We start from the raw sequence: 27372 nt of genomic DNA on the forward strand, positions 1-27372 counted from the left end.
AAGTCAGCTGCTGCTGAAACTGATCAGCGGCTGATTCCAGGAAGCCCGGGGCAGGGGCTTCCTGTAGTCAGCCACTGGTCAGTTTCAGCAGCGGCTGACTTGGGGATGCCTGGGGCAGAGCAGCTGGGGTGCTGCTGGGTTGGTCCAGTAGCGCCGCCGCTCCTCGGCGCTACTGGACCAACCCAGCAGTACCCAAGCTGCTCTGCCCCAGGCGTCCTGATTCAGCCGCTGCTGAATCTGACCAGCAGTGGCTGAATCAGGAGCCTGGGGCGCTGCCCGGTTGGTCCAGTAGCGCCCAGAGCGGTGCTACGGGACCAACTGGCAGCGCCCCAGCTGTTGTACCACAGGTGTCTGGAGCAAAGCCACGGAGCACGGGGGCAGCGGGACAGCCCAGACGCGCCGTGGCTGTCCGCTGCCTGCGTGCTCCGCGGCTTTGCTCTGCTTTGCTCCCCCCCCCTCCCCCTGGTCTGCAGACCAGGGGGATTGGGGGGGGGGGGGGGCAAAGCAGAGCCAAGCCTCGGAGCGCGTGGGCAGCGGACAGCCCTGTCCGCTGCCCACGTGTTCCGCCGCTTTGCTTCCTCTCCCTGGTCTGCTGGAGACCAGGGAGAGGAACCCCGTTCGTAACTGCGGATCCGACGTAAGTCGGATCCGCGTAACTCGGGGACTGCCTGTACTTGCATCCAATATCACAAACCCCACAACAGAGAATAGGGCTGTAATGTGAACATCTCTAAAGCTAAGCTTCAAACAGATTGTCAGACAGCAATGCTCAAATACTACCAACCTGACTGATCCAATATGCCTTAGGGCAAAAGACTACTGCAACCCCATTATCACATATCAGTTAACATAAAAAAGGGTAATTAAAAGGTAATCAGCCATTTAAATTTAATTAACTATTTTATAACAATTTATAGCACCTTACCTTTTGTATTTCACATTCAGTAGTGAATAAGCTGCTCCTCCAATACACAGGGGATACAGTAGATAGGACAAATATTTCATAGCCTGATGATAAAAAATGTTTTTTTCAGTTAGCATTAGCATATCCGTTTATATTTCAGAGAATTTTTCAAGGGAGTTAGTTGAACTTACAGTGTCTGCAGGTTGTTTATTTGCATGCAAAATAACTTACATATCTGTACTTGTGAATTCTAAAGATAGACATCTCAGCTGATTCCCTCATTTGAGGGTGTTCCCAATGCAAGTTTCAGACCATTACGCACCTGGGGAGTGGGTGGGAGGTAGCAGACCAGAAACACAGGGTGAGGAAGACAGTGCCTAAGGTGCCATTTCAAAGTTCCATGGTCAGCTCCATCAAGCCAACAAAGGAAAAGCTTCCTGATATATTCCAATTAACATAATAGTTAAAATTCAGAAATGTCACTGCCCTTAAGTTCTGTGAGGCTGGGAATATGGGATATCCCACTGAGATGTATATCTTCAGAAAGTTTCTTAATTGCAAGTCTGCCTCTCAAAATTTAACAGCTTCACCAGATTTGTACTTTTAGATTGTGCTCCTATAGTACAAGATAGATAAGAATTCTCCTCACTCTAAAAGTTTTTGGCCCTTTGATAAATACCAGTGGATGTATTTCATATATAAATTAATTGCCAACGTCTTAGTACCCTCTAGAATGAGGCAAATTTTCTCTAATATATTTCTAACATATATGAAAGCTTCAGTCAAGCTTTTAGTCTCAAGACTATAATTTGGGCATCTATTTACTTCCTCTCTGGAAGCTGGATGGTTAAAATTGGTAATTACATATTTTAACCTATCAAATTTTAAAAGTACACGGTGAAAAAGAATCTAATCGAATATCTTCAAAGAAGAAAAAAAACAGAGAAGTATTTTTACTTTCTGTAAAGAAATACCATCTCAAATAGATTCCTAATCTTAGTGGAGCCCAGTGTCTGCCACTTTGAAATGCCGCGTGCAGCCTGGGGCCAGCTGGGGACTGGAGTCCCAGCTGGCTCCAGGGTTGCACGCGGCGTTTCAAAGCGGCAGTGTTGCATGAAGCCCTGGGGCTGTTGCTACACTTTAAAGATGGAGGTGTCCTTATCGACTAATCGAATAGTCAATTCAAACTGCATTGACTATTTGATTAGTCACAATCTACATTTAACATCCCTACCATAGATATTGCCTCTCGAGCTGAGACCTTCCCTCCTGATTTGGGGTTATGTCTCAAAAAACTCATTATATCCCGAGAAAAGCCAGACTACCTAAATGGTCAGCTCCTGGATATTGCTCTCTCTCCAATGCCCATGCACGACGTTGTTTTTACCAGTGATCACACAACTCTTTCTTGACAGAGTACATTTATTTTAAGGACAAAAAAAGTACACAGAGGAAACAGTTAAGTAGTCCTGACATGCTTATTTAATATACCAGGACTCTGGTATATCTAATAGGGCCTTAGTAAGACAAAGTTGTCCAAAGTTTCAGGAAGGATTGGGGTCCTCCTACAATCCATAATACTGTCTACTGAATAAAAGAAAGGCAGCCTCCCCAAACTCAGCCTGGATATTTCAAAAGCGAGTTTCCTAGTCTTTGGGAAACCCAATTTGAACCATATATGTAAACCATCATGGAGTTTTATATGTCACTAAAGGTTATTACAATCCGCAGGGACTTTAGTTATCACTCCCTTTATTTGTAGTTCTTGGAGGAGCTGTGGTAACCTTCCCCATATCTAACTGAATACAATATTAAATAAAACATAAATAAACTTAATACAATACGGTTCCCAAAGACACTTGTGTGGTTGCAATATCTATCACAGGAGCCTCAAAATACCAAAGATGAGCATTAAAAATAGGTTATGGTTCAACTAATACCCTTCTATATTACCCATACAGAACAAACACTCAAAGGACATTAAGAACTATCAATTAAATCTGACTTTTTGTATTTAAAAAAAAAAAGTGTCATTGATACCAGAGGAACACCATCTCCTAGAGAACAAATGACAACACCAACAAGTGCACCAATTCATCTCTTGCACAGATGTTAAAGAGTAAATCAAGAATCTCTAGAACTTCAAGGATGCAAGTCAGTGCCTCTGAGCAGGAAGCAAAATAGTAGATCTCAACTTTGCACTACATATGCACATCCCACAGAAGAACTCTGAGAGGGAAGTACTCTGAGATTACCTGTTGTGTTCCCTCCTTCTGGGGCAACAGGCATTGGCCATTGTCAGCAGACAGGATACTGGGCTAAATGGACCTTTGGTCTGACCCAGTATGGCCGTTCTGATGTTTGGAAGTCTTGAGATTCAGAAATAATACACCAAATAGGAAAAAAAAAAAAAGTCTCTGGGACAAACCTTGGCTAAGGAAAGTGAGAGTATGAGGTAATTGAGCATCTAGAACAGAGCCTACAAATACTGTTTCAAGAAACTTGACTTTCAGCACACTTAACATTATTGAAGTCATAAGATTAATTATATAAATTAAATAATCAAAGCTATAATCTGGAACAAAATCTCACTTCGCTAGCATGTCAAAAGAACAGAGGAAAGATGGAACACCTGCCAGTTAGCATATGCAAACATTAACTGATTTTAGCCAGTTAAGTCCTATCAGACAACTGAAGAAAATATTGGTTTCCAATAGAATACGTTTTAGAAAAAGCCAGTATCACCTGCATGCAAGACCTAGAGGAATTTGTGCAATTCACTAGGCTCAAGAGTTTACTTCACCTGAACTCTGTTGCCAAGACACAAAACACTTTGAATCAGGAAGTTACTCATTCATACAGTAACAGGAGTTTGAGGTGCATAGTCTATATATACATTCCACTTGTGGTATGCATGTGCCTCATGCACACAAGGCTGAGATTTTTGCTCAGCAGTACTTGTATAGTGCACACATTCCCCAGCCAGCTGTATTTCTATGGTGCACATGCACCCTAATGCTCCTTTCACTGCACAGCAATAGCATATAAGGACTGAACGCAATCATCACCACCCGGTTCCCTCAACTGCAAAATCAGAAACAACAGACTCCAAGGTGCAGGATACGGAGGGTGGGTTACAGAATGTGCATGTGAACACAAATCTCGGGGCACTCTACTGCATAGGTGGTAATTATCTTCCCATTCTTCTTTGGGAAAGTGTCCATTGCTCTAGTAACTCCTAAGTAGCCCACCATGACACTAAACATAGGAACTTAAAGAGTCTAGCAGGAGAGTACATCCTTCTCCAACACAGCATCTAACTGAGATGCTTCTTAAGTGCCTAGTACTTGTAAATGTATGGACAGAATCCCACGTGGCCACCTTACATATGTCCAAGATAGCTTCAAAACTTCCCTGATGTTTCTACTTGTGTTGTAGCAGAATGAACCTTTAACATAGGAGACAGATCTTTTTTCACTATTTTACAGTAAAAACTCATACAGTTTGAAATCCATTTTGACAGATGGATTATTTTAAAACTATATACCACAACCACAAGTTTTTGTAGAACAAAGGGACATGACTTTTTAAAAATCACTGAACCTTTAAATAAAGAAATACACTACAGCTCAGCCACAAGTTATTGGGCTACATGAAGGAACTACTAGCTGAAAGTCTATGGTATGCATTGTGCAGAAGCTTAGACGAGGCTGTGATGGTCCCCGCTAGCCTAAAAAAACATGAATTTCGTGGACTCTGAAAATAATAATTGTATTTGTCTGTCTGTTTTTGTAAGGAAGATTTTAGCTAATATTTGATCTACTTATCCACAATTTTTGCTGTCCCGCAGAAGACAAATTTTTCCAAGTAGCAGACTGCACCAAATCTCACTGCATATTTGATTAAATAACTAACATAACAACAACATTACTGGTTTGTGTCTTACCTGGGTATCATATTCCTCCGTTCTCTTTTCAGATTCATCGTATGCACCAAACTGTTATTAGATTTGAGAGAGACAAGTAATCATAACTGGCATACAAACAAAACAGAAGGGGAAAATACAGCACTTGGCTTGTTAGGAAAACTAACCAGGACTATCATACAATTCAAAGGAAAATCAAATGGTCTAATTGCAACCTAAAACAAGGAATATGACAACTAACAACAGAATTTTAGAAACTGAAAAAAAATAAAAAGGTGTAATATATTAAGCACTATCCTCAGGTGAGAAATTGGCTCTGGAATTTCTCTACTAAATACTACATGAAGCATCAAAAGACAACTCATTTTTCAATAGCTTCAGATGGGTAGCCGAGTTAGTCTGTAACAAGAAAAACTTAAACAACAAATAGTCTGGTAGCACTTTAAAGACTAACAAGACATGCAGATGGCATCATGAGCTTTCATGGGCACAGCCCACTTCTTCAGATAACTGGAGTGTAGAAGTAGTGGGCTATGCCCACGAAAGCTCATGATACCATCTACATGTTTTCTTAGGGTACGTCTAGACTACCGCGTTTTGTCGACGGAAGTTTTGTCGACAGATACTGTCGACAAAACTTCCGTCGACAATTTGCGTCCAGACACATGGAGTTCTGTCAACAAAGCAAGCCACTTTGTCGACAGAACTCCGTAGTCTGGACGCAACGTTACAGGCAATAACACCTTCTGTCGACAGAATTCTGTCGACAGAAGGTGTTTTGCCTCATAAAATGAGGTATACCAGCGTTGACAAAACCGCGGAGTTCTGTCGATGTTATGTCGACAGAACTCCGCTGTAGTGTAGACGCTGGTATTGTTTTGTCGACAAAAGTCCACTTTTGTCGACAAAACTAGGTAGTCTAGACACACCCTTAGTCTTTAAAGTTCTACCAGACTATCTGTTGTTGTTTTTAAGTTTTTTCATTTTTCAATACCATTCTTAACAGAAGAAGGCTACAAAGGTTCAAGAGACAGTATCTGTTAGAGTCCATTGATATACTGCAGCTGGATAAAGTTTCACTGATTCAAGCTAAGCTCATAAAGATAAATAACTTCGTTCAAATCTATAAATGCTTAAAAGCATATAGCACTTACAGCCAGAAGTCTGATGCAGACAGAAAAATGAATCCTTCAGCCACTGACTGTACAGATATGCACCTAGAAGCAGCAGTGGTCATCACTGACTGAAAAGGATCTGGTGCAGAGAATCTGGTGCAGAGGATCTGGGGAAGCTAAATGGTTCACTGAGGTGGGGATTATACCTATTTCCAATTATACCTGTTACTTTAAAATTACTAACAATAAGTACACTACTGTAACAAAATGATGAAACTTGAAGTGCTTGCAGTGCTGAAGAAAGAGACGACAGAAGGAAGGGCTCCCGATACTGGAAACAGAAAATTAGTCCATGCAGTGTTAAGAAAGAACTAGAGAGGCTATTGATCCACACTGCTCGATATACCTGTGCTGTGTGAGAAGAGCAAGGGTGCTACATAGAGTAATTGACACCACTTGAATTCTCTGGTGTCAGGCACATCCCACACAGGGACTCTGAGGGGTAAGAACTCTGAGAATTATCTATTTTACAGACAATGACTTAATCTTCTTGTAATTTTAGTTCAGTAGTAAATAGCATTTCAATTCTCCAGCAGTAATACAGGAAGACTGAGCTGTGATTCTGTAGCTACTTCTGCAACTTTATAAAATAATATACAAATGGATCAACAGAGCAGCATTTGTATACTTCATTATATTTTACTTCTACATATTTTGTTTATTTTCATTTCATTTTAAAGTAAACTGTTCGCTAAGCTCGGAGGGAGCAAAAAGCTCAATAGCTCTAGTCATTATTAAAGAGCAAAGGTACTGCACCTGGATTGCTGGCTTCATGTCTCTCCATTTAATTGTCATTTTCAGGGCTTTCTTCACTTTCCAGAGCTGTAAGTTACAAATATACAATGTTTACAAATCAAGAAAGAAGAACTTATTAATCACAACAACGAATATCCAAAACTAATTCTTAGACTCGAAGAGGTTGCTCACCTGTAACTGGAGATTCTTTAAGATGTGGTCCCTGTTGGCATTCCAAATGTAGGTGCACGTGTGCCACGCGCTGGAGCTGAAAGATTTCTGCCACAATGATTGTCAACCTACATGAGCCATGTGCTCCAGGCAAGGTTATATGAAGCAGTGTGGGGTGAGGCCTTCTCCAGTCACTCTGAAATCTGAATAGCGCAGCACACAGCAGAGGGGATGGAAAGCAGATACTAGAATACAAATATGGACCACACATCTTGAAGAACCTTCAGTTACAGGTAAATAACTGCCACTTCAAGTGACAGTCCCTATGTGTATTCCAAAATGTGGATGAGTATTAAACAGTGATCAGCATAGAGGGAGGTGTGAGGATGCAAGAGGCACTGCAGTCTGAAGGACAGCATGGCCCATGGCTGCATTTGCCATCGCCCCCCAGTTGAGAGTGTAATGGCGGTGAAAGTATACACAGAACACTTGCTCAGCAGATGTTCTGTCTCTCTAGCAGACATTTCCAGGCATATGTGGCCACCTGCGCCTGTGTTCAATGCGCTGTAGTTGTGCTTAGTGGCAGGGCATTGGACAACACATTTTATGTATGGATGCATCCAGAGATTCAATTTGAGATGCGCTGCGAGGGCAGGGATTGGCACTTGGATCTGTCCACAGTGGCCACAAAGAGATGTGGGGCAGGCATAAATGGGGTGGGTTCCAGCAAGAGGGAATGCCAGCACATGACAGATGTACAGGAAATATAGAGGGCTGTCTGCAAGAGTGGTGTGAGACTTAGGACAGACGAACAGAAAGTGAAACTCCATCTCTGGGGAAGAGGCACAAGGAAACCTTGTCTTTACGGTAAGACTGTATGGGGATTGGGGGACATCATGATCACCAGTTTGCTGACCCACCAAGAAGAAGTGATAGTCATAAGAAGTTTCATGGAGAGGGAACATATGGACAAAGGTTCAAATGGGTGTCTGGTGAGAGTAGAAAGGACACTACTGAGGTCCCGGGGCAGCGGGGGGAGGCTTGCACATTGGCAGGGCCATGAAGCAAGCAAGCAGTGGTGGGGTGGGTAAATACTGACTAGTCACAGAGGGAAGGGGGGCTCTCAGTGCTGCTAGGTGGACCTGAACAGAGATGAGGCTAACCTCTGAGGTCTTAAGTTCCAGGAAGCAGTCTAGGAGGCTAGCGATGGAGATGGTCACAAGAGGGAGATAAGCCCATGAGTTGAAATATTTCCATTTTACCATGTAGTGGACTCTTGTGGAGGTCTGCCTACTGTGTACAAGGATGTGCTGCACCAACGGTGAACAAGTGTTGTCTGTACAGAAGCCCAAACCAAAAACCAGGCTGTGAGGCAAAGGGAGCCATGACTGGGATAGCTGCCTTGGTCCTGTCTGAGGTGATCTGTAATTGGGCAGGTGGAGAGCCCAAGGAGGTTGAGAAACCCAAACTAGAAGGGCCAGAATGGGCTATTAGTATGACTGTGGCATAGTCCTGGCAGATCTTGTGGAGGATCTGGGGAAAGAGAGTAAGAAGCCTTCCCTACTCTGGCTTGAGTCAAGCCCTTGCACTTCTTGAAAGAGAAAGACAGAAATTGTGGTTGTCTCATATGGCGATAAGTGGATGGTGCCCCCAAAAGTGCCCACTCATGATTGAGACACCAGGTCCTGCTGACCACATCAGCCAGGGAATTGTGCGCACTCTGGAGGTGCGCTGCATGGACAATAACATGGTGACTGAGACACGAGTTCCAGAGGCAGATGGACTCCATCTCCTCAGGTTCTGGTGATGGGGTATAATGCTTGAGAAGGTGGGTAGGACTTGTGCCAGGCCCTACATTGTCAGGCATGTGTGGGAGCCTGAGCACCTCCTAGAGGCAGGACAGAAAGACATGTCCATCTTATAGGAGGTGCTGGAGTCCGATGAAACCTCTAGGAGCAGTGGAGCCATTGGTATTGGTGGACTAAAACACACAGGCTTGAAACACCCCGGTTGGAGCATCAGCAGCATGTCTGCTAGAGTGAGAGGTTCACGTGCAGTGGCGAACAAGGGAAGAGCAGCTTTTGAGATGGGCTAATAATAGAACAGACTCACTTTGGCCTGAGGTCTCGGGAATGTCCATGTAAGAAGCCGAGGAACAAGGTGGTGTGCCTAGTGGTGAATGGACTGAGATTTCCAGATAGATAGCTGGTGGGGCAATCGGGTCCTCCTCCTTCATTACCCTCAGAGGAAGGAAGCTCAGCTGGTGGTGCAGCAGAGTCTGGATTTGACATCTCAACCAGCCTGGTGCAGGTCAGGGAGGGAGTGCTGTACTTTGAGAGAGCCCATAAAGGGAACTGGCACTGATGTCCATGTGAGTGCTTCCAGATCTCAAGCTTGGACTTCTTCCAGACCACCAGTGCTGCTGGATCTGGGGCCTGGACCATACGAGGCTGCTAGCGAAGGGTGATGTGGTGACAGTGCCACCACTCTGGGATCAGACTGCATATATGGGCTGAGTATGTTCTTGAAGAGGAATTTGTGGAGAAGTTGGTGGGCTTTAGAGTCTGTTAAGGGAAGGAGCAACAGATATTGCACCAAGATCAGTCTCCACAAGACAGTAAGAAGAGAATTGGTGCTTCTTGTTCACTGAGAATGAGTGAGGGAACAGAGTTTTTGAACCCTGGAACACAAGCATAGACCCTAGGGGGGGACCCAGAGAACTAACCACCCACTACAGTAAGAAGTATGCACTAAAGAGAAAAACAAAAGGCTGGCTATGAAGGAATTAAAGGGCTTTGTTAACCAAAATCACAACTGCAGAGGAAGAGGATTCCAACCGTGACCACGTGATGGTAAGAAGCAACTACGGGGGCATCGCTCCACACAGCTTCATATAACTTTGCCTGGATCATGTGGTCATGGACAATGTTCATGTGGGTCCATGGACACTGCTACAGAAATTTTCTGGCTCTGGCACGTAGTGCACATGCGCACCCACACCCACGTTTGGAATACATATAGCAGGGGTGGCCAAACTTACTGACCATCCGAGCTGCTCATGACAATCTTCAGAAGTTTGAGAGTCAAGGTGCATGTGCCAGGGCTTGGGCCTTCAGCCTCATGGGAGATACCTGCTGGCGCTCAGGCCTTGAGCTTTACTTCTACAGAAGCCCCAAGCACCAGCAGCTGTACCCCACAGGGCTGAAGCCCCAACACCCCACACTCCATGGCGCAGACCTGAGGTGACATGGGGTCACATGCCTGTTCCCCCCCCTTCCATCTGCCCCCCTCAATTTTTGCCAGGGTTCACTGGCCCTGTTTAATATTATGGTGCCACCAGGCTCTCCCCCTGAGCTAAAGCAGCAGCCCTTCCCAGCTCTTTGTCACTGCTTCTCCATGAGGAGCGGACATCTGGTAACATCTGGGAGCTGCAGGGAGGGGCGAATGAGGGTAAGTGGGGTGTGTGTGTGAGGGGAGTGTAAGAAGCCGCTGGGACAACAAACCTTTAAACTGAACACCCCACTTTCAGCAGTCTGTCAGAAGTCCCTAGTCCCATCACCTTGCCACAGGGCAGGCTGGTAGGCAGTGAAAAGGAGGTGTGTGGGAAGACTCTGAGCTGCACATTAACTGCAAAACAGCCCCGGCATACAGGGAGCATTGCATGAAAACAGTATCTTAGTCCTTCAGTAGTCCTACTAAAGTCAATGACTCAATTGAATTACTTTGATCAATGAGCTATTCAATGTGACTAAAGGTATCAGAATTTAAGAGAAAAGAGCAAATAAACCCTGAGGCATCCTTCACCTTTTTACTGTAGCTTTCAAAGTGATAAAAACCTCAAGTAAGCCTGTAAATATGTATTGTGAAAGTCATTCCCCAGTTTGGGTTACATGCTACATTTTTGTCATTATATTAATTGAAAGCTCTTTCAGCAAATGTTGACACAATACCTTCATAAAAATGTACCAAGAGCTGTCCAGTTTAAAAAATGTCATCATTTCCTATGAAAAACAATGGGACAGACTATATGCTGCCTCCCAGACCACATTGTCAGTGCCTTCCATTGTTCCTCAACAGAAGGGAAGACAAGCTCTCTTTAGACAAGATGCTGGCCTCATTATGCTGCCAGGAGACAGAGGATCATTATGAAGAGCAGTAAAACTGAGGTGGTAGCTGTAAACCTTGCTGGAGACGTAGGCATGACTACGAAAAGGAACCAATGTAGGCTGCCTTAGAATAGCAAGCACTAGGTATTAGCTAACAAATGAATTCCAAAGTAGATGGTACGCAGACTCCTTATAAGACAAGGAGAGAACAACAGGATAACGTATGAAGATGTTAACTAGTAATATGTGGAGCACAATAATGTTTGTATCAATGTGTGCGTGTGTGTATAGATAGATAGATAGATAGATAGATAGATAGATAGATAGATAGATAGATAGATAGATAGATAGATAGATAGATAGATAGATAGATAGATAGATAGATAGATAGATAGATAGATAGATAGATAGATAGAAATCACAAGAGGGGCAGCTTTGTTTTGGAAGGGGGGACATTAGTTGACTAAGTCAATACCAATGGCATACATGTTAATTAACCTGTAGTTTGGTATGCAAGCTGTAACAATGCTTTGCTGACAATAAAACTGGCTGAGCCTTCGCCACAGAACCAAGCCAGTGGTCCTTCTTTAGGAGTAAAATTGAAATCTACTGAATCATCAAGCTGTAAACTACACTGGTACAGCTAATACCAGGGTGGACAATGATATCTGATGGGGGCCATTCCAAGATTTTGGCAAGTGGCTGCACTTTTCTGTGGAGGGGATGTGAGGTCTGGGACGGAGAGGTTGGGTGCAAAAGGGAGCTCAGGATAAAGATGCAGGAGAAGGTGTGGGGGTCTGAGAGGGAGTTTGGGTGAAGGAAGGGGTTGTGACCTGAGGCAGAGGATTGGGGTGCAAGGTCTGAGAGGAGGTAGGGTGCAGGAATGGACTTTAACCTGGGGGAGGAGTGTATGAGGTGGTCTGGGAGGAAGTTCTGACCTGGGGGGAAAAGGGTACGGGGGGTTTGGGTGGTGACCTGGGGAAGGGGATTGGGGTGCAGGGTCAGGGAGGGGATATGGGTGCAGGGGAGGATTCTGGCCTGGGGGAAGAATGTAGAAGGGGGTGCAGGGTCTAGGAGGGAGCTGTGATCTGGGATGGGGGAGGAGTTGCAGAGGATTTGGGTGGTGACCTGGGACAGGAGGGGGTGATGACGTGGGGCAGGGTGTTGGGGAGCTGTAGGGGAGCCTGGACCGCCCTGCCTTGACAAATAATAACGTCTGCCTATTGACCACAGTGCGGATCTCTAACAAAGCAAACCCAGGACAGTCTCAAGTCTAGTGCACGTAAGCACAGCTGAGGGAAGCTTTGAGAGGCAGGAATGTTTTGCATATTATGGAGATTAAGCAGTACAGCAAGAACACGTCAAGAACACATGACAATCAACCTTGTACTGGTACTTCTATTTCTGATAAGCAAAAATTTCAGATACAGCCATAAAAATGTTAATTATGCACATAGTTTTTGCAACATCCTGAGTAGCAGGATCTACCCAAAATAAGGGTATTGGGCATTGTATGTATCTTACACAATACATAATCAATTGGTCAGTACTATTAGAATGACCAAGTCTCGCTTTGCTATAAAATGGGCTTAGTAAGAAGAGCAGGATTGACCAACAGGTCTTGCTCGTTTTAACTAGAGGTAAATAGACCCTTCACACCGGCTACAGCAGTGCATGGTGTCCGGAGGCATGGAAATCAAAGGGACCACGACCTCCTGCCTGGTACTATAGGTAGCATACAGGTGAAGTGTAAGTGAACTAGGCTTAACTACTGCATTATAATAAATTTTCTATTAATTGCTTTTACATTGTTCTGTGCTGTACTAATTGCTTTAGAATTTATAATATTTAAGGTTTAAATTGTATAGTAATTGTTTTTAAGGCTTGTAAAATTTAAACTATATTAATTGCTTAAAGCTTACAATAAATAAGTGGTTAAGTCTCTCTGGAGTGTCCTGGTTTTCCTCAGTTCTAAAATTGAACCACACAAGAGGAGCAGAAGAGGGTGGGGTGCCCAGAGGCAGGCTCTGGTTGAGAGAGTCACTTACTTTAGGCGGTTCCCAGTCAGCAGCCAAATGGGGACCACAAGGCAGCTCCCCTGCCTGCTGCAGCCCCCCAGGCTGCTCAAAATGTCTGGAGGCTCTCTCCAAGTGCCAGGGGGAGGAGCGAAGGTAGAGGAAAGAGTGGTGGGGAGACTTCTCATGCTGCCTCCACCCCCAGACCAATCAATCATCACAGCTCCCATTGGTCATTAACCAATGGGACATGTGATCATGGACCCTGGAGCAGGGGCAGCATGAGAAGTCTCTCCCCTCACCTGCCAGGGCACGCAGTACCTAGAGGGAGCCACCAGCCATTTTAAACAGTCTCAGGCTGCAGCAGCAGAGAGCCTGCCTTGGAGTCTCGGCAGGCAGATTGCATCAGAAGACTTGGCAGGCCAGATATGACCAGTGTGCAATATCTTTCCTGCCCCTGAGCTAATATCAGAGCCCCATGAACAGCACTGGAGCAGTACAGACTAACCAGGATTTATAATTATGTGACCATCTTAAATAATGACAACCTGTGACCTCAGTCCCATTCAGAACTGCCAAAAGATGGAAAGAAAATCACAGAATTCCTTCTATGAATGAGAATATTATTCCCATAGCCTTTGCTGAAGAAAGTTTTCAGTTATGAAAAGTAATGGAGAACATGACTATAAACATCTCTGGCAATCTTGTGCAAAGAGTTGTTTTTAAAGTTTGCACAAAATTATCAGAATAATCTTAAATCAATGCCTCAGCTGAGTGCATTCAGAACTAGAACTAGCAAAGAGTTTCTATCCTGTGAACATATTTGAATTTTAATTGTTTCCCCTATTCTGAGTAAGGGCAAAAGTCAAGCTACATTTTTTACTGGACTAAAATTTTGAAGTATGGTCTCTAGAATTCCTGGCTCTCCACATGGCAGGCTGACTTGAATTCATCTCCCTTTGCCAGGCAGGCAAACTGGCATACTCATCACATGGCGTGCCTCGTTTATGGAATGTTATAACAATATTAACCCAGGCAGAAAGCTGTTCAGTCAGAAAAATTTAAGTAGCTCTAATGAGAGTAAATGACAGTCAGGACCCAATCCTAAATTTCTTAAAGGACCCATTTTTTAACCAATTACTACTTTTACTTAAAATTCTGAATTAACTTTCAGAGAATGTTCATGAGTACATGCGGTAATTTTGGAAAAATACAGACACGTCCATATAATGAAGTTAAGCCTTTAACAGCTCAGCAAACAATAAAAAGGTGTACCGTGAGCTACCTACTTAATGTCTGTTAGAACCCTAACTTGTGTGTGATTTTTTTGGGAGCAACTTCAAGGGACTTCAAATAAAAAGCTCACCTTTGAAAATCTTGTACTTCTAATTAGAAGTAATATTCCAAGATTACAGGAACTGCAATATTGATAAATTTTTTCCCCCCAATTTGTTTACTTTGTGCATTTTATATTACTTGATATATAGCCAGTTTTACTGTTTATCCTTTATGGTTACAGTTCCTTGAAGAGAACAAGTTGAACAGAAGCTATTCAGGATAAGTTATTTACACTGTGTTCTATTTAAATTGGAACTGTTTTAAATCAATCCACTTAAAAATGTAAGCTGACACCAACTGTTTTTTCAAATTACCTATTATTATATATAAATGAACAGTTTAACATCATCCCAATAGGACTTTGGATGCAAATAGCAATGTCAGCAATAAACCTATATTGAGATAGAAGTAAACTTCAGAGCTTTATGAACTCACCTCAATTACTGCACCAACACCTGCTGGAATTAGCACCAATAAACTTGTTTGTTCATCCAAAAGGAAAAGAAATATTACCACAGTACTGAAGCATCGCCAAAGCACTGGATAAGAAAATATAAATGAATGTTATTTTTTAACATCAAAATTATACTAAGTGATAGTCGATGAAACAATATTGCAGTTGAACTACAGTAAGATAAAGATGAGACTGCATATGAAGTGCTTCTCCAGATAAAACTACTTGCAAGACTACAGATAATTATAGCAAAAGTGAGGTCACAACAGAATTATGATTTTAAATAGCAAGAATTTGTTGAGAACTAACAACCTAATCAGTGATATTCAGAGTAACCAAAGCAAAATAAATTGAGTGAAATATTCTCTCAACTGAGAGAGAAAAATCAACAAAGTACTTGAAATAATAAAATTATTTCTATAATGGAATACTGGTAGTAACCCAACAATGTACCAGTAGTACTTCAAATTGCTAAATATATGTTTGTGATTATTGTTAAGAATAAAATCTCAGGCAATAAAATTTTTGACTATGAAAATTTCAAAACTAAGCCTATGGAAACTGCCATGAAATCTTTGAACAAAATGCATTTGATGGTATTTGATAAAGTAAGACAGTTAGCACATATGCAATTTTTCAGGTTCTATAAAACTTTTCAATTATATATATATATATATATATATATATATATATATATATATATATATATAGTACCATTACCTGCCCCGTGATTTTTATATTAGAGAAGAGGGGGAAAGCATAAGAAAGATCAAGAACTGGACACTAAAAATGCTACGCAAACAGATATAAGTGTTTTTCAAAATTATTTGGGTACTAAATTGGAAATGCAGTCCCATGTACAGTAAAACTCTGATGGTCCGGCATCTGACGGTCTGGCACTCCTGATGGTCCGGCACCATCAGGAACCCGGAAGTGCAACGGGCAGCCGGCCATTGGAGCTGCTCTGCCCCCAGCTTCCTCTATTCAGCTGCTGCTAAAACTGACTCGGGGAAGCCGGAGGCAGAGCAGCTGGGGCGCTGCCGGGTAGGTCTCCTAGCACTGCCCCTTGGGGCTGCGGGACCAACCAGGCAGCACCCCAGGTGTCCCCGATTCAGCCGCTGCTGAAACTGACCAGCGGCTGACTAAAGGAAACTCGAGGCAGAGCTGCTCTGTCCCGGGCTTCCTGGAATCAGCTGCTGGTCAGTTTCAACAGCAGCTGAATCTGGACGCCTGGGACAGAGCAGCTGGGGCACTGCCAGGTTGGTCCCCGCAGCGCCGACATGCGGCGCTGCGGGGACCAACCCGGCAGCGCCCCAGCTGCTCTGTCCCAGGCGTCCAGATTCAGCCGCTGTTGAAACTGACCAGCAGCAGCTGAATCAGAGATGCCTGGGGCAGAGCAGCTGGAGTGCTGCCGGGTTGGTCCGGTAGCGCCGACACTTGGCGTGGCGGGACCAACCCGGCAGCACCTCAGCTGCTCTTGGGGACGCCTGGGGCAGAACAGCTGGGGTGCTGCTGGGTTGGTCCCGCAGCGCCGCTCCTCAGCACTACTGGACCAACCCAGCAGCACCCCAGCTGCTCTGCCCCAGGTGTTCCCAAGTCAGACGCTGCTGATACTGATCAGCGGCTGAATCAGGGACGCCTGGGGCAGAGCGGACTATCGGAAGGGGGGGCTATGAGGGGCCTAGAGTGGCATTCCCCTCCACCCCAGACCCCTCATAGCCCCCCCTTCCGATAGTCCGGCATATCTGATAATCCGGCACCCCTTGGGTCCCAAAGGTGCCGGATTATCGGAAGTTTACTGGAATTGCTAAACACAGCATAGATATTCCTTTATTTTCATGTCCTCCAATTCTAATTTCCCCCAAATAGTGTAACTGTAAGTAGTACTTAAAACACACTTTTAAACTCTCAACCACTCTGCTCATTTACAGAGATGTTGGAATTAAGAAAACACTTTGAAAACTGCATTACTTTAATACCAAGAAACCAAAACTATCCAGGGTCACTCAAAATCCTTCTACTTTGGCTTTATGCACTTATGAGGCAGCAATTAGCAAATATTCTGACATTAACCCTAGAACCTCATTATGTCATTATTATGAATGTGTAGGTATTACTGAAAACTCAAGGGCAATAAACTGTGTGCACATGTCAAAGGACACTTCCAGTTATAACCAAGAATAAAATATTAAAAATGAGAGTATACATTTATATTTAATTTTAATTTAATCTTCTCATAACAACCAGCCCTACCACCTCATCTCTATCATTTAACTTTACATAAAAAATAGGGAGGTTTCTCCAATTAAGCTTCTGAGGTAATGTCTTAATTTTCTTGTGGTCATACATTTTCCTATTCAGGAAAAAAAGTCATAATCAGAGGTGTGGAGCAATGTACTCAAAAATTGAGCTCAAAAGCAGGGTAAACACTGACACTGTGCCTTATGCATCAAAATTAGAACCTGCCTGCCTACAATTTTCTGCTAAATAACTGAATAGTATAATTAAATCACAGTATCCTTTCGCATGACAATCGTACAAAAATTGTTCATATGCCACATCTCCTAAAGTATGCTAAATATCCGCATGTGTTCCAATATATAAAAACAAGATCTATATAAAGCCATTTTACCTCATATATGCCATACCTGCTTTTGTAGACATTCCAGTCATGCTCTTCTTTTTCTTCCAGAAGCTGATGTCATTTTTGAATGCAAGGAAATCGAAAAGAAGCTGCAAATAGGAAGATTTGCATAATTAATTTGATTGAAATCTGTACTATTAAAACATACTTAATGTAAAGTCTATACTTAATGTACTGGTAAGTTGATGATTTCGTTAAATAAAAGTGAGATGGGAAATAGCTGTCATTCCCGCCCCCCGCCTTTATGAAAATAGGCTTACGAATATGAATACACAGTTTGAAAATCATTAATGCAAAATAGGTCATGTAACAATTTTAAAGATCTGCTGAATCTGTATATCCTAAGTGTGAATCTAGTTTTCATTCTAAATGTGCTAATGAGGGCCACTTAGTGATACTTTAGGAACTTAATGGCTTAGTTCTCAAACCAACGATCCATGAATGGTTTTATTTTTCCAGTAAGCCCAAACTATGGTTGGCCACCCGGTAATAGGATTCATCTTGAATCAGGTACTTTTCCATGGGAATGGTGAGTGCTAAACAGAGGGTTCCTGTCCTGGGGAAAGTATATTTAAGTAAGAAAGCAATCAATCATCAACTTGCCTTTGAAACTGCCTCGCCCACCCTAAGAGGACTCTAAAGAACTCTGAAAAGCAGTACACCAGGCCAGAGTAAAGATCAACTCTCTCTTGAAGTGTTCTAACAAAGAACAACTGTTTAGAATAAGAATTTGCATGTAACAAGTTGCTTAGTGGATTATAACTAGCTAAGCATTTTTTGTTCATTTCAATTTAGTAACTTTGATCAACAGTTTTCACTTGCAATAGGAAAGCGAATGGTTAACCAGTTAGCATCACCCTTACTGGGTGATGCGTACTGGTTACGGTTAACTGGTGGCGCTGGAGCAGCCCCCAAAACACTGCGTGCAGGAGGCTGTTCCAGCCCTGCAAAGTGTGCTGTGGGCAGGGGCTGCTCCAACCCAGCCGGAGCACCCAGTCTGTGGCATGCCCAGCCTGGTGCATCATGGGTGCCACAGTCACAATGGGTGGGAGGAGCCTCTCCAGACCATCCGTTTAATTGGATAAGCAGTTAAACATTTAACTGGTTAATTAATTAAATCGGGATTTTACATCCCTAACTTACCACTTAAATCCCACTTTTTTATTAAGTATATACACTTTTGTTTATTATCAAGCCTAGTGTAAATAACTGTTACCGCGGGAGTGGGGAAGGGCCAATAGCCGCCACTGTGCATGTCTCCCTTTCATTGATAAAGGGGGTTAAGCTTCCAATTTTACCCAGGGGAAGATGGATTTATTTGGTGTTTTGCTTCCCTTTGGGGGCTGAACCTTTATAAGCTGAGTCCTCCAGAACTAAGCTGGTTCAGTGTCTATTGCTCTGCAGGGGGCAATAACCCCAACTCTGTGCCTTGGCTGGGGGAGACCAGAGCTTCTGGCCCAGCAGAAAAGAGTGGTGAGGAGCCCCAGAGGGCAGGAAGGTGGGCTCAGTGGCTTGATCATTACACTGGGTGATAATCCAAAGGAAGTTTATGTGATCCAACTAATCACAATAGTCTATACACAAAAAGGAAAAGCAAATGAATTGAACCCTGTTGCTAAGATCCAACTTCCACAAAATATAGCAAGGAAAAGCCAACTATGGAATCCATGGACTAAGAACTACAAACCGTCATGTTACAGGAAGACAAAGGGAGTCAGGAACCTCATGAACTGTATGAATTCTGCAGGTCAAATAGCTCATGTGAAACACTAAGAAACTTGCAGCTTATGAATTCTTCAGTACTGCAAGAACTAAAAAACTGGGGATCTAGGAAAATTCCCAAACCTCGTATTACAAACTAGGGATATAATAGTGTCAACGGTTAACCAATGAGCCGTCACAGTTACACTCAACACCCCAGTCTCTGTACCAGAGGCAGCAGTACAGGAGAGGAGAAGGGCAGGTGAGAGCTTATGCTCGCAGGGAGCTCAACTTTTAACAAGGCTCTCCACAAACACCAGCTCCGGTCTGTCCCCTCACCCTCGCTCTTTCGTATAAACATGTACCAAAAAACTCTGCTCCAAAAACGCATTTTAACTTCCCTATTACAAACACAAGAATTGCTATACTGGATCAGACCTGAAGTCTATTTGCTTCAGTATCCCATCTTTGACCATCCAATACCAGCTGTTTGAGAGGAAAACCATAAAACCTTGTAATAGGGTAAAGATGATATAATGTATTTCCCATACTATCTCACCCTGGTCTCTTAGAAATGGCTTTAGCTTCTAAAGTGTAAGATTTAATATACCTTCCAAAATTGTTAAGCATTTTCTATTATCACTCCAGCTACACTTGTGAGCCATATAAGCGTCCAATCCCTTTATGAATCTTGGTAATTTTTCAGCATCAATAGCTTTTATAGGTCCTACTGTAGATTCAGCTCACAGAAGTTTTTCTATTGGCTTTACACCACCAGCTCCCAAGCGCTCTTCTACTGACATTGCCGAGTCAACACTGGGGGTTTGTCCAGCACATTTATGTTGGCAAGTAAGTACTTTTTATTCATACTCCTGAGTGACGTAGCTATGCTAAAATAGATTTTCTCTCAATTTAAAAATTAACATTTTACCATGTATTGCCTAATTCATGCATAAAAAACTTTCCTCATGAAGACAAGGCTAAAATTTCAAGTGCACTAAAAGGCTGGATTAATAATGTTTAGGATTTGAGCAATTAGGACAGGAATTTACACTTGAGTGAGTTTTTATAGTACCTACTAGTAGCTGAAAACACATGCTGTCGCAAATAGCTTTCCATGAAAATAACAAAAGGCCGAGAGCTAAATAAACTGTGTAACTGACTATAAATCCCAACAATTGAACCTGATGTTATTCTAAACAAGAAGCTCTAAACAATGCTTATGGCTGTTTCCATCACTTGATATGGACTATTCTCTGCACCCAAGTGATGTCTGTGGTTATTATATGCACTGATTGTGTTGTGTTGTGCAAGGAGAATTGTGTGGACTTGTGGAGGTGGCAAACGAGCAATATGTCCTGCAGTGAGGGGCATTGTGTATTTAGGATTATGATGTGCTGCAGCATGGGTGTGGCAATCAGGCCAAGTAAATCACCATCTGCGCAGGGTTTATCATACAACCAATGGTAAAATGCTTTATGTACCAAAATGGAATTTAATTACTTTGTTAAAATGCTTCTATTAGCGGTCAGTTTAAGCAGTTTCCTGTAGGGTGTGTACGTGTGCGCCCGAGGAAATGAAGAGATGCACATCTAATTAATGGAGCCTCCAGGCCATGACTTTGGCTCTACTAATTAGGTGTCTCTTGGACCCTGAAGAAAATGTGGAAATTGAGCTGAGGGGGGAGGGACGCATGGAATACATGGGTGGGTGAGAATCAGAGGATAAGCTGAGGTTAGGACTAAGTTTGGGGAAATACGAGCGTCAGTGCTCAAAGTGCCTCTACTTTCATTAAGTATTTACTTAAGTTTATACCGCTTAAAAAGCAACAAATGATCCACTTACATGGAATGCTGCTACAAAGAATGTCAAAGCCAGAAAGTACAAGTTAGTATCCACAAAAATTCCTTTTACTTCATCTGCGTCCTTTTCTGAAAAGCCTGGAAGAAAGAATAGGGAAAGGAGTACCAAAAAAAATTAGCATTACAGCTGTTAGAATAGTAGATTCAAGTACAAATTGAGCCCTTCTTATGTGGCATGTTGTGGCAGCTTATTATAATAAAAATTGGATGCTAGCTTTGCTGTCAAAAATCTTTATTTCATATTTTATCTAAAACATTTTGATTAATAATTTATAAGACACTGATCCTAACAAGTCCCTACATATGTTTTTTATTTGTTTCTCCATATTGTTTGTCTAGTCTTTAGGGAAAGAGGAAGCTTAGGAACTAACATTCTATACCCCTAACTACCATCACAAAAACTGGACAAGCAATGGAACAGGGTTAACTCATAATAAACAGTGTTCCACAAAGAGTGATCTAAATGGGTGTACAGAAGCAACATACATATTTTTTCCATGGGGACAGTAAGTCAGTGTTGACGGTGGATAAAGGAAAGCATAAAACAAATAGTGGAGAACGCTGAGCTACAGCAAAGCAATAATTAACATATGTACCAGGGAATAGTGTGTGTTATTTAAGGTTCTTTGTTTGAAAGGTTTGTCTGGGTAAGTGATTGGCAAAACATCCTTATAACAGCAAGTCTATGAATTAAAAGAGCATTGTGAGGATACATTTTTATTCGCAGATGTGAATATCAAAAAAAAAAAAGGTATCTGCTGAACTACACAGCTCTACTCCTGGGAGCCGTCACCAAAGGAGAAGAATGTGGTGCCACGTCTCCCAGAAACCACCCCCGTGTCAGCAGGTGCTGCCAGAAAAGTGGCTGTACCATCCCCACCCAGGCTATATGACTTAGCAAGAGAGGTAGCTGCATGGAAGCTCTAGCTGAAAGGATCAATAGTCAGGCACAAGGGGCTCTGGTGAGCCAAGTGGCTCTTCATTTAAAAAATAATGAAGAAAAACTAAAGTGTTCAGAGAAAAGCCACAAAAATGATCAAGAATCTGAGAAACAGGGCTTACCAAGATTTAAAGACAGTCAATTGATCTAGCATATTCAAAAAAAAAAAAAAAAAAAAAGAGATGACCGTATATAAATACTAACACAGGGATAAGACATTGATACTAAAAGGTTCTTTAATGGAAAAGAAAAAGGCATAAGAGACCCAATAGCAAGAAGCTAAAGTCAACAAAGTTCAAAATGAAAATAAGATGCGCATTTTTAACTATGAGGATACTCAACATATTACAAAACTTCAGGGGGTAGCCGAGTTAGTCTATAAAGTGCTACCAGACCATTTGTTGTTCTTTAAGTTTATACTGTACAGACTAACAACATGTAGATGGTATCATGAGCTTTCCTGGGCACAGCCCACTTCTTCAGATGACTGTGCCCAGGAAAGCTCATACCACCATCTACATGTTTTGTTAATCTATAAAGTGCTACTAGATTACAAAGGTTTGCAGTAAATTCTCTTATCACTCAGAATCTTTAAATCAACACTGAATGTTGATTTTGAAAGATTAAACTACACATTGAGCAAGATACAGGAATTATTCAGTGAAAGTCTCTGCTCTAGTGTTATAAAGGTTAGATTAGATTACAGTATTTCTTTCTGAGCTTAATCCACATCTTTCCTTTACTCTGTATTTTCAGGAAAGGAGTTCTCTTATTAAATAGAATTTAAAGTTTCCAGTATTAGAGACTCCTTAATGAGCAAACTTTCTTTTAAAATAACATAATTCAGAATATTGTGCAAGGAAATTCCTGCATCTTCCTTCCCTGTTAAAAGGAAATCATTAAATGGGAAAGAGCCATCACATCTTCTCAACACAAACATATGGGACTTTAAAATGTTTCATACACGTTTGTTCCCACATATCCAGGCTGGGGCCCTGTTGGCCTGTCCCAGACGTGGCCCTGGCTGCCACCCTCACAGAGCCAGCCCAACATCCAACCAGGCGCAGTTGGCCATCCAACTGGTTACCCAGTAAACATAGTGCTTACTGGGTAACCAGTTAACCTTTTACATCCCTACACTGGGCATCAGTGAAATACTCCAGAATTTTGTATCTTGAGGTCTCTGAACTGCAAAGAATGTATCAGATGTAGATTCAGCTTTTTCTTTTGGATGCTTTATTTGTTATTTTTAAGAAACAGAAAAAAAAAATCTTAGGAAGAATTCACTCCTCCACTGTTGGCCTTTTATGCTACTACTATAATGCAGAAGACTTTTTATAGTCCAGATCTGGCTTGGGAAAGTCCCTTCCGCTGTAGGCTTTGTACAAGGCAATTTATGCTGCTTGTTATGCCTCTGCCAGAAGCCCCAGCATAGGCAGCAAGAGGCGGCACAGCACTTCCACCCATATGCAGCTGGGGGCATGCTAGCTGGGAATATATAGTTCCTAAAGTTGGTTGGCTGCACTGTTAAGCAAGGTAGAAAAATGACTGGTGAACAAGATACACCATGGAAGGGCAGAGTCAAGGAACAGAGAAGACATTCTTGGCCTGCCAATGACCAATGAGCCAGTCCATCTGGGGGAGTTAAATGTTCGATTTCTAAAATTTTCACTCATTCTGGGTATCCAACTTAAATTCAAGTTGCTAAGGATGTTAAGTCCTAGATATACAACTTCAAATAAAGTCAACTGGGAATAGCAATAGTGTATTTCTTTTTGTATACTCCATTATATTCACTCAGCTAAAAATAAAGTGCCATCTTTATTTACGATTTTATGTTTAAAAGTATACTCCAAATAGTGACTTATTTTTAAAAGTAACACTTATGGAATTTCACATGCAAAACCCCCTTATAGTGGAAGGATCACTGCTCAGTCACAATATTAGCTTTGGCTGCTGGTTTTACTGCTTAATTTTAACCACAACTTAATATATGTACAAACACAAGATTATGTGTATAACGAAAACCTACAGAAGGATTTGCCTGATAGTGTGTCAAATAAGACTAAAGAAGGTCACCATTTTACAGAACTGGTTAATACTTAATGTATGCATTAGAAGTTAAGAACCTGATCTTCTGCTATAAAAAAGTCAACATACCAAACTGCTGTAGGGAAAACACTGCATCTTGCATGTGTATCCAAAATCGGAGCTTTCCAAGAGATATTTTATCATATGACACTGTGAGAGGTAGCTCTGCCGTTGAACGGTTTATTACCTGCATTTAGATAGAAAGCAGTCTTAACAACAAAGTTAATATACACACATAGCAGCCATTATAAGGTAATTTTGAACTTTTAGCTTTCCTCTAAAAAATGAAAATGGATTAAAGGTATATTATAGATTATTACTGGTTAATATTTTTTGTTAGACACAGAAATTCATATCATTCAATGGAAACAGAAAATTTTGGGGATATTTTATTTTCATAAAAGAAAATCAATAAAACAGCATTTTTAGGACCATGTATTAATATGTATTAAATAAATACAGGTGTGCAGAACAGGCACAAAAATGGGAGGACATGGTTTTTTCCCTAAATTAATCTTCTCTAAGAAGGTTCTTTAGTCATGGATTACCACTGTCATGGCTTCCAGATAAAGAGAACAGCAGTCTGAGCTTAACGTACGGGCAATATATTCTGTGTCCAAGGTAATCACAGCAAGAAATCAGAGAAAGTGAATGCAAAGTACTGGGCCATGGTACATAAAGGTGCTAAAAGTTATTTTTTTAAAGAAACTGAAGTCCCAAGAATTTGTTAATGTGGAGTTAAGTTTGCCAAGAGCTGCCTCACATCTTTCTAGAAATATAAACACTAGAAAGCCACAGCAAAGCCACAGCATTTATGGAAGTGGAATTGCCACATAATCAAAGAATGCAGAGATGTTTATGAACAGCATACATGACCTGGTTAACGAGGGAAAATGATAATGGCTCTTGAAAGAATGTGCAAAGCCAGCAGATGTAAGGGCCTTATATCCTGTCTCTAAGGAAGATGCAAGCTCATTTTGCCAGGCTGAGAACGTGGAAATAAAACAAGACTGAACAGCTTTTAAAGGGGACTCTTCCTGAAGCAAGGAAGAGAAACAGCTTCTGATTTAAAGGAACAGACTACTCCAGTCAGACCCCAGAGGTCTCGGCTGATCTATAAATCTGCCTAGATCCTCAACTGGAATATGGTTAGATAGCAGGCAAAGTAGACAGATGCCTCGTCTTTGCTGTTTTCAAATCTGTTTTTCTCTTAAATGTTTTTTCCCCTAAATTAATCTTCTCTAAGAAGGCTCTTTAGTCACTGATTACCACTGTCATGGCTTCCAGATAAAGAGAGCAGCAGTCTGAGCTTAAGTCAGACCTACTGCAGGGGCAATAATAAAAAAAAAACAAACAGCAGCCTGCAGGGTTAGTCCCTGACAGCCACCGCCATGTGTTTACTTGCACCTTTGCAGGTATCTCACAGTTCTGGCTGGCCCCGAATCACTATTTGCGGCCAATCCAAGCTGAGATCCTCCAATACCTGGGGAAGTGCAGGTAAACATGGAGGTGGAGGCCCACCAGGAACTAACCCTACAGACCAGATCCAGCCCACAGTCCAGAATTTGCCAACCACTGCGCTAAGGAAACCATACTTAGTACCAGGTGACTGCTACTAAGGGCCTAGTCTGAGAATAGAAGGATCATATAATTCCACCCTAAACTAGAGGTATCAGCTGCAGGCTGGAGACCTAATGGAGGTGCTCAAGAAACCAGGAGATGCAACTAGCCTAGTAACCAGCACGTATCAGTGTTTTTTTGGGTTAGCCAATCCCCACATACTGAAAGAGCACCCTTAATTCTGTATTAATGAACTTTTGTGGCACGTTATCAACATCTAATCTGAAGATTTTAGATACACAACATGTTAGTTGTGTTGCTACCCATGAATTTCTGAGAGGTGGACAGCAGTACAAGGACAATACCTTAATTACAGCATTTCTAGAGATTTCTATAAAACTGTACTTCAAAATGTAGTGAAAAGATATGTTGTTACTTACCATTAAATCTTTCACTCTGTTGCTTAGTTGATCAATAAACAATATTGGAAGGTAATGCACAGTCTTTCCCAGTTGAATCCTATGATGTTCAAACATGGATGTGCTTATTATATTACTCCACAAAGAATTTTTTCTCTAATCATGTTAATGCACAAACTATATATAGTTTCAAACATATTTAACTTCAATTTGTGCATTGAAAAATTTCATTCGGGACCTCTTTACCCTATGAGAGTAGTATATTTGGTGCGAGAAAATTTGTCCTTTTCAATTCACTTACTGTAGTTTCAACTTAAAAGATTAGCAATACAGAAAGACAAGTGACGAATTCCAGATACACATGCAATATAAAGGACAGAAAATGAAACAGAACCTGGATAAAACCATCATTTGAAGTTGGTAGTGAAGTGTTTGTTGAAACTACAAGATGCAGAAGTGACAGCAGAAATTATAATATCTGCATCCCGGTAATAAGAACTGGGGATTACCCACATCTGAAATGTATTTGTAAAAATAAGTTAGTCTATGATACCGTGCACCGTAAGAGTTTTTCACAGCACTCCTCACCACAAAATGAGAGCATCTCACAAATGGATCAGGACGGATCAGATAACACCTTTTACTGGACCCACTTCTATCAGTGAAAGAGATATGGTTTTGAGCTACACAGATCTCTTCCTTTGATCTGAAGAACTCTGTGTAGTTAAATAAATAGCCCAGGGTCAGCAGTCAGGGTCAGAGGACCTACAATGGGGAGGGGAGATGCACAGATACTCTCACCAACTCCCGGAGCCCTGCCAGAGGGGAGTACCCACTGGCCCACTAGAAGGATTTGAGGACTGGCAAATTGAGTTTGAGACCCCTGTTCTGTTCTATTCTTGTAACCAAACAACAGAAGGCTTATGTAATTGTTCACAAGTCCTGTGTGATTTTACAGAAGCAGTGGCTTAAGGGAAAACTGGGATCCTCTACTCCCAAAGGTACAGTGCATTTGGGATTTTTGTGTGTAGCCAGTGTGGAGGCTGGAATTCTTTAAAGGAACTCAGAGGCTGGAGTGCATGCATTGTTAACCTGCAAGGCATATAAGGCTGGCATAGCTCACAGGATTGTGCTTGAGTGGCTGAAAGGGTGGTGACGGCAATAGGGAAGGACACCCCACCATCACAGGCAAAACTACTTTTGTTAGTAGCTTGGGATGATAAAGTGACTCTCAGACCTGATCACCTTTGAGAACCACCACAACTGTCTAATCTGTGCACTGAATGAACTGGGTTTCATGGGAAATTGGATATGACCATGCATTTGAAGATC

The 27372-nt window shown here is 42.0% G+C and overlaps 1 protein-coding gene across 1 annotated transcript in view; it reads right to left on the minus strand.

Moving 5' to 3' along the window:
• CLPTM1L (CLPTM1 like) overlaps nt 1-27372 on the minus strand; it is a 52522-nt gene that overhangs the window by 12470 nt on the left and 12680 nt on the right. Inside the window, exons 5-12 of the mRNA XM_075921517.2 lie at nt 26062-26140; nt 24131-24248; nt 21014-21108; nt 17472-17556; nt 14805-14908; nt 6761-6826; nt 4851-4901; nt 926-1008 (exon numbers count right to left, since the gene is read on the minus strand). Coding sequence (XP_075777632.1) covers nt 926-1008; nt 4851-4901; nt 6761-6826; nt 14805-14908; nt 17472-17556; nt 21014-21108; nt 24131-24248; nt 26062-26140 — 681 coding nt within the window. The remainder of the gene's footprint in view (nt 1-925; nt 1009-4850; nt 4902-6760; nt 6827-14804; nt 14909-17471; nt 17557-21013; nt 21109-24130; nt 24249-26061; nt 26141-27372) is intronic.

Source organism: Pelodiscus sinensis, chromosome 2 (assembly GCF_052426305.1).
Source record: "Pelodiscus sinensis isolate ZL-2025 chromosome 2, ASM5242630v1, whole genome shotgun sequence".
Taxonomy (NCBI): domain Eukaryota; kingdom Metazoa; phylum Chordata; order Testudines; family Trionychidae; genus Pelodiscus; species Pelodiscus sinensis.